The sequence below is a fragment of the Canis lupus genome, chromosome 27 (assembly GCF_011100685.1).
Source record: "Canis lupus familiaris isolate Mischka breed German Shepherd chromosome 27, alternate assembly UU_Cfam_GSD_1.0, whole genome shotgun sequence".
NCBI classification, from domain to species: Eukaryota; Metazoa; Chordata; class Mammalia; order Carnivora; family Canidae; genus Canis; species Canis lupus.
In genome coordinates this window covers 4890604-4909193 of record NC_049248.1, presented here as the reverse complement: position 1 = coordinate 4909193, position 18590 = coordinate 4890604, and the positions used below count along the sequence as shown (strand labels likewise).

General features: G+C 42.5%; 1 protein-coding gene across 7 annotated transcripts in view; it reads left to right on the top strand.

The window, feature by feature from the left end:
- The window catches only part of CRACR2A (calcium release activated channel regulator 2A), a 163027-nt gene that overhangs the window by 44066 nt on the left and 100371 nt on the right, over nt 1–18590 (top strand). For all 7 annotated transcript variants that reach the window (XR_005379744.1, XR_005379745.1, XM_038576493.1 and 4 more), the window contains 2 exons: nt 9267–9502; nt 18114–18225. Coding sequence is in view for 5 of the 7 variants with exons in the window: in XM_038576493.1 (XP_038432421.1) it covers nt 9302–9502; nt 18114–18225 (313 nt within the window). In the remaining 2 variants the exon portion in view is untranslated. The remainder of the gene's footprint in view (nt 1–9266; nt 9503–18113; nt 18226–18590) is intronic.

Genomic DNA, 18590 nt, shown 5'->3' with positions numbered 1-18590 from the left:
GAGGTGCACTGCCTACCCTTCCCTCCTGAGCATTTCACATCCATTCATATCGAACTGCATCCTCTGCAGTTGCACAAGACCTGCCTACCCCAGCCGTCTTCTGACACTGTCCACTCAGAGTGAATGGCTGAGACTCTGGGCGTGTGGAGAATGCCTCCTCTGAAGCTGAGATAATTAAAGAGATTCCAGCAAATCCCGAAGATGCCTTTTATGCTTTCAGTTTCCCAACTGCCCACTGCAGGGGAGATTCAAGGGGAATTGGGGTGATTTAATGGCTGCTTTCAAGTGTGCAGTGGGTGTGGTGTGTGGGGGGTACCAGCTGCTCACCATCTCCGCCGGGCCCCAAGTAAGGGGGAAATTAGCTTAGAACCTCTAAGAGGGCTTCAGGTTTGATCTATGACCTTTCCAATTGCAGCAGTTACTAAGCTGCTAGAATTACTTTGGAAGTCCCAGAAATGTTCCTGGAAATGTTTGAGGGCTGGATAATTTCCACCCATGTATAAAGGCTTTTACGGAACCACTCTGGAGGGAGAAGAGTGGTCCTCGAGTTCGGATAGAGACAGGCAGATAAAAAGTGATGTCACTGTTCCCCATGTGATGGCGATGACTCTTCCTCTTTCCCTTTGGAATATATCCCACTGGTTTCGCTTTTGTGGTCATACTGTCTTTTGGTCTAAAAAACGTTCCAGGCAGAAAGCTGTGTGCAGCCCAGAGCCCAGAGCAACCCTGGGCTTCACCCAAATGTGAAACAGCCGAGCCAGTCACAGGGCTTCCATTTTATTTTTGAAACAAAAGTAGAAGCCCTTCTGTTGTTTTGTCTTCTGTTTCCCTTGGGAAACCCACAGATGCTGTGTAAAGATCACAGGCCAAACCTGAGGAGAGAAAGGGAAAAAGAGAGGGGGCTGAGTGCATGATCTGCCCTACGCCCTTATTTTCAGAGTTCACTGAGCTCCCTACAGTAAGGGACTGAGGATTTTCACGGGGAAATTACTTCATTTTCTACCATTTCCTGCTTGCCAGGGTTGAATTTAGGAGGAAAGATCAGGCTTCTGGGGTTAAATACAGTAGGTGGGGTTAGATTTGCAAGTTGGGGGATTTAAGAAGGTACTGGCCTGGCCCCATTGACATACAATAAACTGTATGTATTTAAAGTGTACAATTTGAGGGACGCCTGGGTGGTTCAGTCATTAGAGTGTCCAGCTCTTGGTTTTAGCGCAGGTCGTGATCTCAGGATTGTGGGATTGAGCCGCATGTCCACTCCCGGTGGGGTTTGGATTCCTGCTCCATGCTGAGCCTGGAGCCTGCTGGGGTTTCTTTCTTTCTTCCCCTCTACCCCGCCCTGCTCACACTCTCTCTCTCTCTAAAAAAAAAAAGTACAACCTGATAAGTTCTGGTATATATTTGTATGTACATATGTATGGATGGATATACATGTGTACGTGTACACCTATGTACGCACATACATACACGTAGGTATAGACATACACACATGTGTATCCATACACACACATATATATCTCCATGAAATGATCACATTTAAAACTGTGGATATATCCACACCCCAAAAAACTCTCCTCTTGATCATGTAATCTCTCCTTCTCACCCTTCTTTACCCTCCCTTCTCTTTTTTCTGTCACTAGAGATTAGTCTTCATTTTTATAATTTTATATAAATGGAATCAAGTACTATCTGCTCTTTTTGTTTGGCTTTTTTTGCTCACATGATTATTTCAAGATTTATCCATTTTGTTGCTTGGATCAATAGTTCATTTCTTTTAATGCAGGGTAGCATTCCCTTGCATAATATATGACAGTTTGCTTACCCATTCACCTGTTGATGAATATTTGTGTTGTTTTTGGCTATTACAAATAAAGCTTCAGTGAACATTCATGTATAAGTCTTTGTGTGGACAGAGGGCTTTTATTCTCTTGGGTAAATATTTAGGAGTGGAATGGCAGGAGTGGAATGGCCAGTAGAAATTTGTTTGACTTTTTAAAGAAACTTCCGGATGTTTACCAAAGGGGCTGTACCATTTTACATTCCCACCAGTGCTGTGTGACAAGTCCATCCAACTGCTGCACGTGTTTGCCAAGACTTGGTAGTATGTCAATCTTTTCATTTTAGCCATTCTTTTTTTTGGGGGGCGGGGGGAGAGGGTAGCCTCCGTGTCCAGCATGGAGCCCAACATGGGGCTTGATCTCATGACTCTGAGAACAAGACCTGAGCTGAGATCAAGAGTTGGACACTTAACCAACTGAGCCACCCATGGACCCCTCATTTTAGCCATTCTAATAGGTGTGTAGTGACAGCTCATTATGGCTTTAGATTGCATTTCCCTTATGACTAATGATGTTGAACATTATCATGTAGCTATCTGATATCCATACATCCTATTTGATGAAGTGGCTGTTCAGATGTTTTGCCAATTTAAAAAGTTGAGTTCTTTATTTTCTTATTAATGAGTTCTAAGCGCTCTTTACGTATTCTGGATCAAAATTCTCTGTCAGATATATGCTTTGCAAATATTTTTTCCCAATCTGTATTTAAATGGTGTCTTTCTAACAACAACTTTAAAATTTTTGCAAAGTCCAATTTATCCATTTTTTGAAGTATTATGCTATTGCAAATGTACCTAAGGAATCTTTGCCTAAGCCAAGGTCACAAGAATATTTTCTCCTTGTAGTTTTATATTTTTAGTCATTACGTTTAGGTCTATGATCCATTTTGAACCAACTTTTGTATGTGGCATAAAGTACGCACTGAGATTCTTTTTTTTTTTTTTTTTTTTTTTGCAAATGGATATCCAATTATTCCAGTTCCATTTGCTGAAAAGATTATTCTTTCTCCACTGTGTTGCCTTTGCATTCTTGTCAAAAATCAGTTATATATGTGGGTCTATTTCTGGATTCTCTATTCTCTATTTTGTTCCATTTATCTTTTTTTTTTCTTTTTAGTCTCTGTGCCAGTACCACAGTCAGTGCCTTTATTACTATAGATTTATAATAAGTTTTGAAATCAGATAGTGTTAGTCTTACAATATTGTTCTTCTTTTTCAAAATTGTTTTGGCTATTCTAGGTCCTTTGCATTTCAATATGAATTTTAGATTGGCTTGTCAATTTCTACAAAAAATCCTGCTGGGATTTTGATTGAGATTGAGATGAATCTAGAGATGAATTTAAGCTAGAAATGACATCTTAATAGTTCTGAGTCTTCCAAACCATGAACATGAATATCTACCCACCTATTTTGGTCTTCTTTAATTTCCCTCATCAATATTTTGAAGCTTTCTGTATACAGATATTACACATTTTTGTCAGCTATGTCTCTAAGTATTTCATAGTTTCGATGCCATTGTAAATGGTCTTTTTATTTCAGTTTTAGGTTTTTGTTGCTGCTGTACAGAAATACAATTGATTTTTATAGAGAAAACTTGAATCTCTTAACCTTGTCAAACTCACTTATTAGTTCTAGTAGCTTTTCGTGAATTTCATCAGAATTTCTACATAGACAATCATGTCATCTGGGGTTTAAGATGATTTTATCTTTTTCCATGTCCAATTTGGATGTTTTTTATTTCTTTTCTTGCCTCAGTGAACTGGCTAGAATCTCCAACACAACTTTAGATAGAAGCGTTCAGAGTAGATAGACATTCTTGTCTTTTTCTTGATCATAGGGGGAAAGCATCTGGCTTTTTTACCATTAAGTATGATACCAGCTATTGGGTTTTTTTTGTAGATGTCCTGTTTCAGGTTAAGCACACTCTTTCTTATTCCTGGCGTTCTGAAAGTTCTCATCAGGAATTGATGTTGGGTTTTGTCAATTTTGTGTGTGTGTGTGTCTACTGAGATGATCATAAGGCTTATCACTTTTAATCTGTTAATATAGTGAATTACATTGTTGATTTTCAAATGTAAACATTTTCTCATTTCCAGGATAGAACTCTGCTTGGTCAGGATATATTCATTTTTTATATATGGTATTGAATTCAATCTGTTAAAATTTCGTAAAGAATTTTTGCATCTATGTTCATGAGGGATATTGGCCTGTATTTTTCTTTTCTTTAATGTCTTTGTCCAGCTTTGGTATAAGGTCATTCTGGCCTCACAGAATATGTTAGAAGGTATTTTATATTTTTTCTATCTTCTAGAGAGTTTGCATAGAATTAGTATTTGTTTTTCTTTAAATATTTGTATTGTTCATCAATATAGCCATCTGGGCCTTAAGTTTTCCTGTAGGAAGGGTTGTCACTGTCAGTTCACTTTCCTTAATCATGTTACTCATTTTACCTATTTCCTCTTGAATAAGCTTGGGTGTTTAGTGATTCTCAGGGAATTTGTCCATCTCATCTAAATTGTCAAATTTATTGGCATAGAACTGTTCATAACATTTTCTTGTTAGCCTTTTAGTGTCAATAGATTTTGTAATGTATCACCTCTCAAATTTCTGATATTATAGTCTCTTCTCTCGTTATTGATCCTCTTAAAGAATGAGCTTTTATTTTTGTTAATTTTCTCTATTGCTTTTCTGTTTTCTATTTCATTGATTTCTCTTTTTTTAAAGGTTTATTTATTATTTGTGATAGACAGAAAGAGAGAGAGAGAGAGAGAGAGAGAGAGAGGCAGAGACACAGGCAGAGGGAGAAGCAGGCTCCATGCCGGGAACCCGACGTGGGACTCGATCCCGGCACTCCAGGATCGCGCCCCGGGCCAAAGGCAGGCACTAAACCGCTGAGCCACCCAGAGATCCCCTATTTCATTGATTTCTGATCAGACTCTTATTTTTTTCTCCTTACTTTGGTTTTAATTTACTTTTCTCTTTCTAGTTTCTTAAGATAGAAGCTGAAGCCATAGGTTTGAGATCTTTCTTCTCTTCTAATATATGTGTCTAGATATTTTTTCCCCTAAGTACTACATTGGCAATACACTACCAAATTTGATATATTGTGCTTTTATTTTCACTTAATTCAAAATACTTTTTCATTTCCCTTTCCATTTCTTCTGTGACCTATGAGTTATTTAGAAGTATGTTATGTAGTTTTCACCTATTTGGGGATATTCCAGAGGTCTTTCTATTATTGTTTTGTTCACATACTTCTCTGTGGTTTAAGTATGTACTTTATATGACTTTGAATCCTTTAATATTTATTAAAACTTGCTTTATGGACCAGAATATGGACCCTTATGTAAATATTCCATGTGCATTGAAAAGAAAGTATATTTACCTTTTGTTGGGTAAAGTACTCTATAAATGTCAATTAGGTCAAGATGGTTGACAGCATTGTTCACTTCGGTATCTTTACTGATTTCATTCTACATGTTTTATTACTTATTGATAGAATGAAATTGAAATCTTTGAATATGAATGTGGATTTGTCTATTTCTCCTTGCAATTCTATCAGTTTTTGTTTCATGCATTTTATTATTTATTTATTTATTTATTGTTTATTGGAGTTCGATTTGCCAACATATAGTATAACACCCAGTGCTCATTCCGTCTGCTTCATGCATTTTAAAGCCCTGTTATCAGGTGCATAAGTATTTAGGATTATTATTATCTTATTAATGAATTGATTATCATTGTGAATTACTTTATTCTCATTAATATATTCTTTGTTCTAGAATAGACTCTGCCTGATATTAATATGCAGTTTTCTCTTGGCTAGTATTAATATGGTGTATATTTTTCCAGCCTTTTGCTTTTAACTTATTTGTGTCATAATGTTTAAACTCTACTTCTTGTAAGCAGCATATAGTTGGGTTTTTTCAACTTGGAGAGTCTGCCAGGCTCTGCCTGGATATTCCCTTCCTGTGTCATGGCCTTAAAACTCTTTAGGCAATAATAGGGCTCCTTTTGTTTGTTTTCCACTTGTTAGGAACAAGTTTTGGGCTAGAATGAGGTGGGTAAGTCCCTAGGGTACAAAAATTTAAGTTTTCAGAATGGATTTCCCTTTAAATGCAGTTTTAAGAATGGATTTCTCTTTAAATATTGTATCTTAGGCATCTCACCCTTAAGAAGACACTCACTTTCAGAGTTGTACAAGTACAAGGCTAGTACCTGAGAGTAAATGCCTCCTTTAGTTTTGCACTTTTGGAGCTTCATTTAAGTCACCCTAGTCCCAGCTCTACTGAAGAATCACTGTCCTGTGTTGCCTGATGTCTAGTGTTTTAGAAAGAATTTTTTTAAAGTATATTTTGTTTGGATTTTTTAAAAGTTATTTCAGTTGGAAAGTAAGTTCAGTCTCTGTTACTCCATCTTTTCTGGAAATGGAAGTCTGAACTTATTATTTATGAGATAAAAATCCAGATATAGAACTATCTGACTGAAATACAAATTCTTGGCCTCCCTGCAAAGAATTCAGCCAAAAAAATTGGTTTTCCTTTATTCAGCAGACAACCAGTGAGCGCCTATTATATACCATATTCTTGGCTAGGAACGGGGATTAAAATCAAATAAGACATGGTGCCTTTCTAATAGTTGCTCATAGCTGGCTGCCTTAGAACTATTAGCTATCTCATGCCATGCATCACCTGTGAAATGGGTCAGGGAAGGCAGAGAGCCAGAGAAAGTCAGACTTAGAACTGGCAGATTGTCTTTACGAATTGCCATGCCCAGAATGGCTCACTTCAGCTCACATAAGTGGTAGGTAGTAGCTGATTGCTCTGTAGTCTCTTTTGAAGGATATGGAGGACAGACCTAACCCCAAATATCTTCCTTTACTGTGAGTTACCATGACTGAAACCCCACCATTTGAGCATCACTCATTAACAGCGGGGACCATGTCTTATTCATGTTTGCATTTTTCAGTGTTAGCTCAGAGCCTGCAACAGGGTAATCAGTAGATGAGTAAATGAGTGAATAAATGAATGAATGAATGAATGAATGATAAATGTTAAAATGATGACTATGCCTCTGGGTGGTGGACTTAGGTTATTATCTGTTGGGGATAAGTAGACCATTAAGAGCAAGTCCATAGCTGGGGCCCATGATAGAAGGCCATGTGGTATAGTACCTAAGATCTCTAACTCTACTAGACCTTGATCTAAGTCCCTTAACCTTTCCCAAACACAGTTTCCTTATCTGTGAGATGGAAATCCTAGTCATCCTTACCTAGTAGAGGGATACCAGGTTCTATCAGAATAAAGTATGTCAGAGGGCTGGCAAGAGGAAACCCTCAAGGAATGTCAGATGTTGTTAGTAGAGTCTTCTGGGAACAGCAAGTAGGAATGGGGCAGGGGCTGCTGGATGACAGACACCTTGAGACAGTCCTGACTAGGTAGCAGAAAGATATAGACTGTTCTGCTCATGCTGTGCATTTGCAGAAGCTTAGATGTTACCACTGTTATTATCCAAAAGCCCTTCGTAAGCTCAGAGTTGCACATAGATATTCTGGGCAATGCACATCATAAGGCTGCCCAGAAATGGCCCTCCTCTCTTGGGACTTATAACTAAGGCATTTAGTTCCTTCTGGGCAAGACAGAATAGAAATGTTAAATCTGTCTATGATTAGGTGATGCCCAGTTCACACTATATAATAGGGACAAAGAGAAACAATTCCTGAGGAAGGGGCTGGTCAGAGGTGGCAGATGGGAGCCCATCGTCCAGCCCAAGTGGAGGCAGAAGGTGAAGTCTGCTCTACGTTGCCCAGGCTTTGTTACACAGAGTGCATTCCTAAAGCCAGGAATAGTATTCCAGCTCTTGACACATTTGGTAGGTGGAAAATGTTGACTGAAACTATAGATTACTTTGGATTTACAGTATAACTGAGCCAGTGCCCTGGGCTCTGATAATCAGACAAATCCACCTGCTATACAGTGATTTTCCACCTTTTTTTCTGACAAAGGCACAGGAGATATGATTTAGAACTTCATTTCCTGATTTCCCCCCAAATGTATTTACAATGTGTATCTGTATTTTAACATTCAAATGCTATCATATACTGCAAATGTGGACCAAGCCTATTTCCAAAAAGTCTTCAGATAGAAAACTCAGGGATATTGATATTTCCTTTCATCACATTAACCCAATTTTTATTAATAACAATTTATTCTGTTGAAATTTCATAGACTTACAAACAGAGGTAGAAGGGACCTTAAAGACAAATAGGTCTGGGGCTGTCTGGGTGATTCAGCTGGCTAAGTGTCTATCTTTGACTCGGATTGTGATCTCAGGGTCCTGGGATCAAGTCCTGAGTCATTGGGCTCTCTACTCAGTGGGGAGTCTGCTTTTCTCTCTCCCTCTGCCGCTCCCTCCTGCTCATACTCACTCTCTCTTTCAAATAAATAAAATCTTAAAAAAAAGACAAATAGGTCCAGTCTTGTCATTATACAGATGAGGAAAACCAAGATCAGACAGGTAGGTACTGACTGGTTCATGGTCATTGAAGTAGCAGAGTCCAGACGAGAGGCGGGTTTCTACAAACCTTCTTCATAGCATCACATCACAATGCACCCTTTGAAAAAAACTCCTTGAGAGGCTTTAAAGTCAGATCAGGGTATATAATATGGGATTCTGTGTTGGCTGGAGACAGCTTTGGGTGTCACCAAACTAGGCCTGGCAAGTCCAGTAGGACAGGAAGCTCCTTGAGGCCCTGGCAACTCCCATTCATCAACTTTCATCTGCATGCTCATGGGCCCCCCTGCAAAGGTCTGCTGCATAAGTAAAGAGCTCACCAAGAACTTGTTGACTCTCACAGTTCTTGGTGAGCTCTTTACTTGGGTTAATGTGGTGATAACATAGGAGGCTGTGCATCTGAGTGAGGAGAGTTATCTGCCCTTGGGAAATGCTGAAGTGTCCAGACAATGTAGGATTAAGTGCAAATAAAAGTTCAAGGAGCTTGGATTTAAATCTGGTTTTGTATTAACTTGCTGTTCAGCCTTGGTCAAATCCCTCAATCTCTCTGAGCATCAGTAAAATGACAATGATCATATCTATTTCAGAGGGATGTGAGAAAATATATATGGAGACCAAGGCATGGGCCTACCTCTAAGTAAACACTCGATAAGTAGGAGCTGGTCTATGAGGATCTATTTTGTTGTTAGTTTGAATGGGGAGACATTGTTTTCAGGCTTCCTCTACCCACCTCCTTTCAATCTGGAAATGTCTCTTTTCTTCTTCCCCCTCTTCCTTCTTTGATGGGCTAGCTGATCACGGCCCATTTACCCTTGCCCTGAGCTTCTGCTAATGAAGAGGTGGTTGCTAAGAGAGGCTGGACATACCTCACTCCATCCACACATACCCACTTGTCTCTCTCATCTTCTGTGTCTAGATTCTGCAAAGACTTGAAGAAATTGACAAACTGGGATGGCTACCCTTGACAGGAGAGTGGTCTCTAGACCCCAGAGATCTGGCCAGGGTCCAAAGGAGAGTGGGGCCTGCATGGGTCCCCAGGACAATTTGGAATGCAAGGAGACCCAGGAGCTGTCCATGCTGAGCAAGGCACAGGAATTCTTTCAGACCTGTGACACAGAAGGCAAGGGCTTCATCGCCAGGAAGGACATGCAGGTAAGAGGCCTACCCACCCGGTATGCCAAATGGTATGGGTCTTCCTGTCTTGGGTTAGGGGTTGCCCCAGTGGGGGCAGAAGAAAATGCTATCTACTCTTCCCTGGAAGGAAGTGTCAGCCCAAACTCTACTGGGAGCCAGATCTCCTGGGTTCATTCCTATTCTGGCTTTTGCTTGCTGTCGCACTCAGAGATTATTTCCCTTTCTCTGACTCAGTAACTCCCAGGACTGCAGAAAATGGCGACAGCAACATAAGGAACTTGGGTAAGACATGGCAGAGAACCTTCTGAAACAAAGTGGGAGGCACCAGCATGTTGCTTCACAGCAAAGCCTTGAGCTAGGCCAGGGTGCTATGTGTGCCTTCAGAGCAGGCACAGTGGCAGGTGCAAGGACCAGAGAGAAAGGTGCTTCTAGAGCTCCTTATCTGTCCCTAGCTCTCACACTCAACCTCACTCAACTTCTTGTAAATATGTCCCAAGAGAGATACTTCAGAAACCCAGTGCACACAATTGCTTGGTGCAGAGCTCAGCAAACTCTCTGTAAACGGCCAGAGAATAAGGATTTTAGGTTCTGTGGGTCGTGTGCACCACCATGACCACTCAGCATCGTGTTGCCCCAGGCAACATGTAAACAGCTGAGCTTGGCTCTGTTCCAATAAAACTTTATTTGTGGACACTGAAATTTGAATTTTATATGATTGTTGCGTGTCACCAAATATTCTTCTTCTGCCTTTTTTCCAACCATTTAACATTATACTGTACACTTGAAACTAATATGGTATATTAATTTTACTTGAATAAAAAATAATAAAAGTGTAAAAGACATTCTTAGTTCACTGGCCATAAAAAACAGGTGATGGGTCTGATTTATAGCCCAGGGGCGTCACTTTGCCACCCCTGGTCTAGTGCCTTTCCGCCATGAGTGTCAAAAACTTCCTCTCAGTATCTTACTAACATCCCTAATGCTAGTCATGATTTCATCTGATATGAATAAATAAAATGCATCCTCAATCAGAGCATGCTTAAAGCAACCCTGCCTCCAGTCCTTTCATCATTTGCTTTGTCAAGATGCTGTTGGAAAGGAAGTCTTATAATGGTCAAGTTTTCTTTTTTTACATTTAGGTTTTTGGAATACACTAAAGTTGAGCAGTGGAATATAGACCCTCATGGGCACCAGCCCCAGATGGGCTCACACATGGGAGCTATGAAGAGATGAGCCTTGTGACCTGGGTGAAAGGCAGCGGGTCTTTCTCTCCCTGGCCTCACAGGATGGTGTTTTCAGGCTTCAGGTGTTCCTAAAGCTCTTCCACTGTACAGTAGCTGCAAATTGAGGGCAAAGTACTGGAGGATGGGGCCAGCTTCACCACAAGTGAGCTCCGAACACCCTTGTTTTCAGCAGTTGATCACCCAATACATTTCTGGCACCAGCACTCATTTCCCAAGTCTCCCTCCCCATGGCAGGCTAGACTCAGTGTGCTTTGAGGAAATCTTTGATCTACCCTGTCTATGAACTTCATAATTATCCTTCAAAGGTTTGTGGGAGTGGTGGTTGGTCATGGTGTTTTAATGGCACGCTTAACTTTTGATTTTCCCTTCTGGAAAGAAAATGGAATTCACATTTACTGAGAGGGTCACCTGTTGGCCACATGCATGGTGCAAGTCAGCACTTCCACTCTGTATCTGTCCCAATTAACCCTCACTGTAGCCCACTCTTTAATGAAGGGAGGAAGAGGCATGGTGACTAAGGTATAAAGTCTAGATTGTTAGACATCATTTGTATTTGGCATGGGTGGAAGTCCTAACCATTGAGTTCCAGAGATACCAACTCAGCTACATTTCTCCTCAGTTCTTGCTCCTGACCCTGGCATGCGGAGAAGGGGATAGGCATCCTACCTGGCAGATGCTTGCACATCCTTAGCATTCATTTCTACCAGCTCCATTTTCCCCTGAAGCTTCTGTGTACCTGTGGACAGTGAAGCATTTCAAATTTTCCATTCTTCAGGCTGAGAGAGTACCATCAAAAGCACTGCTGTCTCTTGCTGCTTTCCCTGGTCCTGTCTGGGGCAAGACGGGCTGGAAAAATACTATGTGGAGACCACTAACCAACATATAGTCAACCTTGGGCTTTCTGTGGAAACCCCAGGTGCCCTTTGGGTTCACCTCTCACAGTTCTTGGTGAGCTCTTTACTTGGGTTAATGTGGTGATAACATAGGAGGCTGTGCATCTGAGTGAGGAGAGTTATCTGCCCTTGGGAAATGCTGAAGTGTCCAGACAATGTAGGATTAAGTGCAAATAAAAGTTCAAGGAGCTTGGATTTAAATCTGGTTTTGTATTAACTTGCTGTTCAGCCTTGGTCAAATCCCTCAATCTCTCTGAGCATCAGTAAAATGACAATGATCATATCTATTTCAGAGGGATGTGAGAAAATATATATGGAGACCAAGGCATGGGCCTACCTCTAAGTAAACACTCGATAAGTAGGAGCTGGTCTATGAGGATCTATTTTGTTGTTAGTTTAAAATGGGGAGACAGCTGTAGCTTTAGCTGCTTTGCCAGGAGATCACCCCACTTCGGTTGGTGGTCAGCTCGCTGGACCTGGCTGCCAACACCTTATTCACCTCTAGCTCCTAGCTCAGCCTCATGGAAACTGAAAGCAGAAGCACTCAGATTGTGCACACACACAAACACACACACACATATACACACACACAAATTTGGCCATGAAGGAAGGCCCTTTGAAGCACACCCCTTAAGGAAGGAGAGGCCGTGAGTCAGATGGGAGGGCCAACGTAGAGGCTGGAAGAGGTGAGTGGAGAAGCAGAGTTGGAACAAGCCATGCAGGGCTTGCTGTCCTTTTGAAAAAAGAATGACACAGAGAGTTAAGCTCCTCCCCTGGTGCTCTTGTTCTTCTTGCTCCTGAATGACCAAAAAGCATTTGCAGAGGGCCAGATGGATTTTGTATTTATCAGAGAGGCAGGGGAGATGGCCACAGCACCTGAGCCCCAGCAGTATGGAGCCAGCCCACTCTGAGAGAGCAGGGACCACAGAAGGAAAGGAACAGGGTCTACACTCTCTCCTCCACAAGGAACCTCTCTGGGTTTCATGGGGATCAATCCAGGCAGAACTGGGGTGAAGACTGCTTTGTGGGGTGAGGTCTGGTACAGCCCCTTAGACAAACAGAGTCATGGGGCTGAGGGCTGTGACTGGAAGTCAATCCTGCCTCCAAGGGACAGAGAGATTCAAGAAGCTGGGCTAGAATAAGTCATGAAGGGACTCCTTCAGTCCAGAGAGGGAGATGGGGTCAGTTTGGGCAAGAGATCTCTCTGAAGAAACCTAGAGCCTCAAAAACCCTGTTTCCTTGATTTTTCAGAGTGAAATGATTACCTGCCAATGCCAAGTGTCTATCTCCCAACACTGCCTAGAGTTCCTCGACTAGCCAAACTGTTAAGAATCATCTGGGAGTTGCTGGCAAACCAACCAAATAGTGCCTCCTTGTACAAAGTAAAGTTTTATTGGAACACAGCTATGCTCATTCATTTACAAAGTGTCCATGGCAGTTTCTGTTCTCCAGTGAATAGCTGACAAAGACCAAGTGACCTGCACAGCCTAAAAATATGTGTTATCTAGTCCTTTACAGAAAAAGTTAGATGATTCTTGGCTTAGGTTAACAAAAAGACTTTCTAGGATTTTTATAGCAAATTGAACTGAGTTTTAACCCTGAGTCTGCAATTTAGTAGCATATGAATTTGTGTGGCTCTTAAGCCCTCTAGGCCATAGTTCCTCATCTGTGAATTATTTATGCTACCTCCCAGCGTTAGAAGAGAATTGAATGAGTGTATGAATGTAGAGCACTTGGCTCTGAGGCCAGACTTGGATATCCCTCCATAAATATACTTGTGTGTGTGTGTGTGTGTGTGTGTGTGTGTGTGTGTTGGGAGTGGGAGATGGGGAATTGTGTCCCATGTCTTATCTCAGCCTGATGTACTCCACACTGTGATTTTTTAAATTGTGGCAAAATACACATAACATAAAATTTACCGTCTTAACCATTTGCTGTAGCTCAATGGTATTAAGCACATTCATACTGTTATGCAACCATCACCATCATCATCTCTAGAACCGTTAGCAACTTCCAGAATGGAAACTCTGTACCCATTAAATGCTAACTCCCATTGCCTCCTGCCTGCAGCCTCTGGCAACAACCATTCTACTTTCTTCTGTCTCTATGAATTTGACTGCTCTAAATTCCTCATGTAAGTGGGACCACACAGTATCTGCCCCTTGATGACTGGCTTATTTCACATGGCATAATGTCTTCAAGGTTTATCCATGTTGCAGCAGGTGTCAGAATTTCCTTCCTTTATAAGGTTAGATAATATTTCATTGTACCTATATACTACACATTGTTCATCCATTCATCCATCAATGGACACCTGGGCTGCTTCACACCCTCAAGTGAGAATAATGCTGCTGCGAACAGGGGTGTGAAAGACTCTTTGAGTCCCTACTTTCAATTTTTTTGGGTAGATATCCAGAAGTGGAATTGCTGGATCATATGGTAATTCTACTTCTAATTTTTTGAAGAACCACAATACTGTTTTCCATAACCGCTAAACCATCATTCTTTGATTTTAAGTGCAAGTCATCTGTACTTCCTTGGAGATAAGGAAAAGACACTCATGCTGAAGAAGGAGTCTTCCGCTCCTATCCAGCCAGTGTTGTTGTTGTTTGTGTCCACTCGACATGAGTGGGGCAGTTTCACTTCTTGGAGGACATTTGGTGATGTCTGGAAACATTTTCGATTGAAAGTACTAGAGAGGGAGGTGCTACTGGCATCTTCTGCTCATACCCTATAATGCACAGGTCAGCTTCCCTCCCTCCCCCAACAAAGAATTAACCATTCTAAGATTTCAGTAGTGCAGAGGTTAAGAAACCCTAGGCTATACCAAACAGCCCGAACCAAGCACGTGAAATCATAAAGCAGAATAAAGGTATAGATCTCACCTCTCAGACCTTGAATTCTCACCCTGAAGGTGTTTGATATGGCTGAGCTATGGCACGGGAAGACAGTAGCTGGTGCTGGAATAGAGGTCTCAATAGGATGCTGTTGAAGCCCCCAGAGGAGGGAGACTTTAATTCTGACTGTAAAGCTGGATCTCTTTTGGTTTTCTCTTTAATGAGTTTTCTTTGGATATGTTTGAAGTTGTGCACCCATTCACTTTCAGCAGCATAAGGCATGTTACTGGGCTAGTGACCAGGAAGGTAGAGGGGTCTGGCTGGTGCATAGCAGAAGACAGCATTTTTCATGGTTCTGGGAGTCCCAGGCCTCAGCACTGCTGCTGCAGGATTGCTTCCTGTTCCACGTCCTGGAAAATGTCCAGTCTGTAAGACCTTGCAGAGCATCAGCAGGAGTGCTGGTCAGGATCAGGAGCATGAGAGATCCAGACCAATGCCCCTTAAATAGGAGTTCAGGCTCTCCTGCCATCATTCTTGGACACTCATTCATTCATTCATTCATTCATTCAACAAGTGTCTGAATACTTCATATCGGTCATCACTAAGCTATCTGGGAACACGATAGTAAGTGAAAATGAACAGGATCCCTGTCTCAGAGCTTCCAGTCCACTGAAGGACCAGACATTCAAAAACTAATTGCATCTATCAGTATATAAAATACAAGCTGATGTGAGGCTAATAAAAGAAGGAAATGTGTTTAGGGGATCTACATAGCCTGGCCTACCCCAGGGGGCTGCAGAACCTGAGTGAGGCAGGAATTCAGAGCTAACTTGATGGCAGTGGTGGGAGGCAGGCTTTCATGGAGTGGTGGAGTTTTACAGAGCTGCTTGGGCATGGGGCATGGCAGCATGAATAGGGTGAGCTCACTTTCCATTTCTCCTCCTTCCCTGCCTGCCCTTCCAGATGGAAATGAACTACTATGTACAAGTGAAACAGGCTCTCTAGAAGGCTAGTACGTGGTGCTGCTGGTAAAAGAAACTTTTGGTGGTAGATGGGTAGGTGCGGAATGGTAATGCCCAATAGGGATTTCTAGAAAGAACATGGCAGAGGACCATTTGACTGTAGCTGAAGTCCTGAATGGGAAATCAGCTCTTTAATCCCAGCACTGGTCTCCACTGTGACTTTAGGCAAATCTGGAGCCTTGCAGGCTATCTGATCAGTGCAATGGATAGTCTTGTCCCCCTTCGCTCTGCTTACTTCAGTGAATTGAAAATGTAGACAGTACCAGGTGCTCAGGGGACAAGGCCAGAATGAAATGATTTTACATGGCTTTGCAGGACCTGAGAACAAAGATAAACAAGAAGTGATTATGGTTATTAAGAATAAAGGATTTTTCAAATAGGGCAAACAAAGAGAAGTTAAAGAATCTGGTGTGGTACAGAGAAGGCTAAAGGAGAACTTGGTACTAATTTGCTGGGACAGGAAGAGTAAGAACTCCTGGGAGGATCTAAGATCACTTGTCCCAGGTTCAAGAAGAAACCAGCTTGAGTCGTAGACCAGAGAGGCTGGGGTTAGGTGATGGAGGGACTTGTGTTAGATTCAGGAATGGAGCCTCAGGGCGGGGTATGACAGCTTTTCGAGATTCACGCTAACAATAGAAGAGGTACCCATATGCTGGATGGTTTGGGTGAAAGGCAGATTGAGGGTCCCACCAACCTCTGCAGCCCCCTGGCAGCCCATCTCTAGCTCCAGCACTGTGTGAGGCATATCTCAGGTCAGATCCAACAGTCCTAGGCTGACAGTGGGGAGGGAAGAGGGAGGATCACCCAGAGGAACAGAGCAGAGTCACTTGGGTTTTCCCTGTACATCCCATTTGATGCCTTTGGTTTCCAGCGGAGCTAATAAACTTCCTCCTTGCAAAATTGACTCACTCCTCACCCCACCTCCCTCATTTTCATACTGTGGCTTTTGAGACAGCTGGTTTAAGGATTGTTGATAAGCCAGAGATTCTGCTGTATGCTAAGCACATGTACTTCTAGATGCTTTGCACACACTCTCACTCCCTTCCTTTCTAAAAAACTCATTCATATTTAATTCAGTTCTTCTAAATGGCTTCCACAGCATCCTATCTTTCCACTTTGTAATGCATCACAGTCTCCCTTAATGCACTACCTGCCAAATTAAACTTTATGACTTATCAGCCATAGGATCAAGCCATAGGATCAAGCCAAGTGTTCTTGCAAGTCATGTTGTGGGCTTTCACACCTGCTGGCTCGTTTTCATTGTTCAGAGGGGTATATACCTTTCTCCTACAACCCTGTGCTCCTTGTCTTCAGCTGTCAGTTACTTGGATGCTGGCAATCTTGTGCAGCTGTCTCTTGGGTAACAGGGAGGAAGATCAGCTGGGCTGTAATGAACTCCCCTGGGGAGTCCTTGTGTGGGGACTTAGATTATTAGGGCAGAAGAGAACACTTGCTTCAACTATGCTGATCAGCCTTGACCTGGGGCCACTGCACATGAGGCAGAAGGCCAGAGGGAAGTGTCAGGAACTTAGCCACTTTCTCCTTATCCCAACAGCAGCTGGTCCCTCCCCTCCTATCCTGCATCCTGCATGGTCCCTAGTCAGGTCTGGATTTAGGTTCAGCGTTTATTTAAAGCTGCCTTGTGCACCACCCTGTCCAGTTCCTCTTTAGAACACAAATGCTCTTGGAGGATTGATACCTTAAGCACATGGCAGTTAACATCTTTTCAGGAATGAGTTGAGAGCCAATAGGAAGCAGAAGGAGGGGACATAGCCTGAAGTGATGGGTGTAGGTCACTTACACAAAAGAAGGGAGCTTATCTACCATCCCCTCAGGGCCAAAGGATCAAAATGTGTGTCCACAGAAATTGACAAATGTGCTGAGACCCAGGGACATGAGTGGCTCCATGAAAGGAGGCTTCCGAGTGTGACCCATACCTGTGTCTTAGCAGGGGAGGTAGCATGGCAGAGGATGGGGCTTGCAGAGACAGGGAGGACTGGGCGAAACCTGGCCATTTGTCATTCACTTGCTGGCTGGCCTTGGTGGGTCAGTGGATCACTCTGTCTGTCTGTCTGTCCCACTCTCTTTCTCTGCCTCCCTACTACCTTTTATTGAATGCTTTCCCTGGGCCGGGCCCTGGGCCAAGTTATTTATGTTTGCTATCTCATTTAACTTGACAACGGAACGTCATGTAGCTTATAGCCCACAACAGGATTCAGTCCTGCACAGTTTCCATTCTTTATGGTTATGAAGAGGGCCAGCTTTGGAGTCAGGCCTGGATTTGACTCCTGGTGTGGTTCTTTACTGGCTAGGTGACCTTTGGGCAAGGAACTTTAACCTCATACTTCCTGTAGAAAGTGGTGATAATAATGCCCACCTAAAGGATTGTCATGAGAATTAAATACAAGTACGCATATTTATAAATATATTGATAAATATTTATTTGTTTGTCAATCACCTAGAAAGTTGGCTAGCACATCAGTAGGCACCTGGTAAATCATCGATGTTGTAACATTCAAAGGAGGAGAAGCATGGTAAAGGGATATTTTGTGGGACAGGGCCAGCTCTAGACATTTTTGGCAGGAAGCTCTGCTGAGCTGAGTGTTAACCAGTGCAGTCTGGATTGTTTTCAGAGGCTCCATGAGGAATTGCCTCTCAGCCTGGAGGAATTGGAGGATGTATTCGATGCCCTGGATGCTGACGGCAATGGCTTCCTGACACCAGAGGAGTTCACCACTGGATTTAGTAAGTTCTGATGGGTGCCAGGGCCCCAGGGCATGCATCTACCTAAAGCTATGGAAGGGCACACCTCTCCCACCAGATCTGTGGGTTTGTGTAGCACAAGCTTCCCTGCTCTCCGGAAACTTCTAAGCTTTGGATTATTTGGGCCTCATTCTGTGTCCATGGCAGCTGTTCACACCATTGTTCTCTCAGTACCACAACACTGTCATGACCAGGTCCCCTCCCACCTGAGAGGGGTAAGGGGAATGCAGGGAAACTCAGGTAGAAGCCTAGTCACAAAAGGGGGAGCCGAGATGAGATTTCCAGCCTCTCTATCTCATTTTCTTTCCATGTTACCAGTGTGCAACAAAGTGGGGTGGCTGAAATGG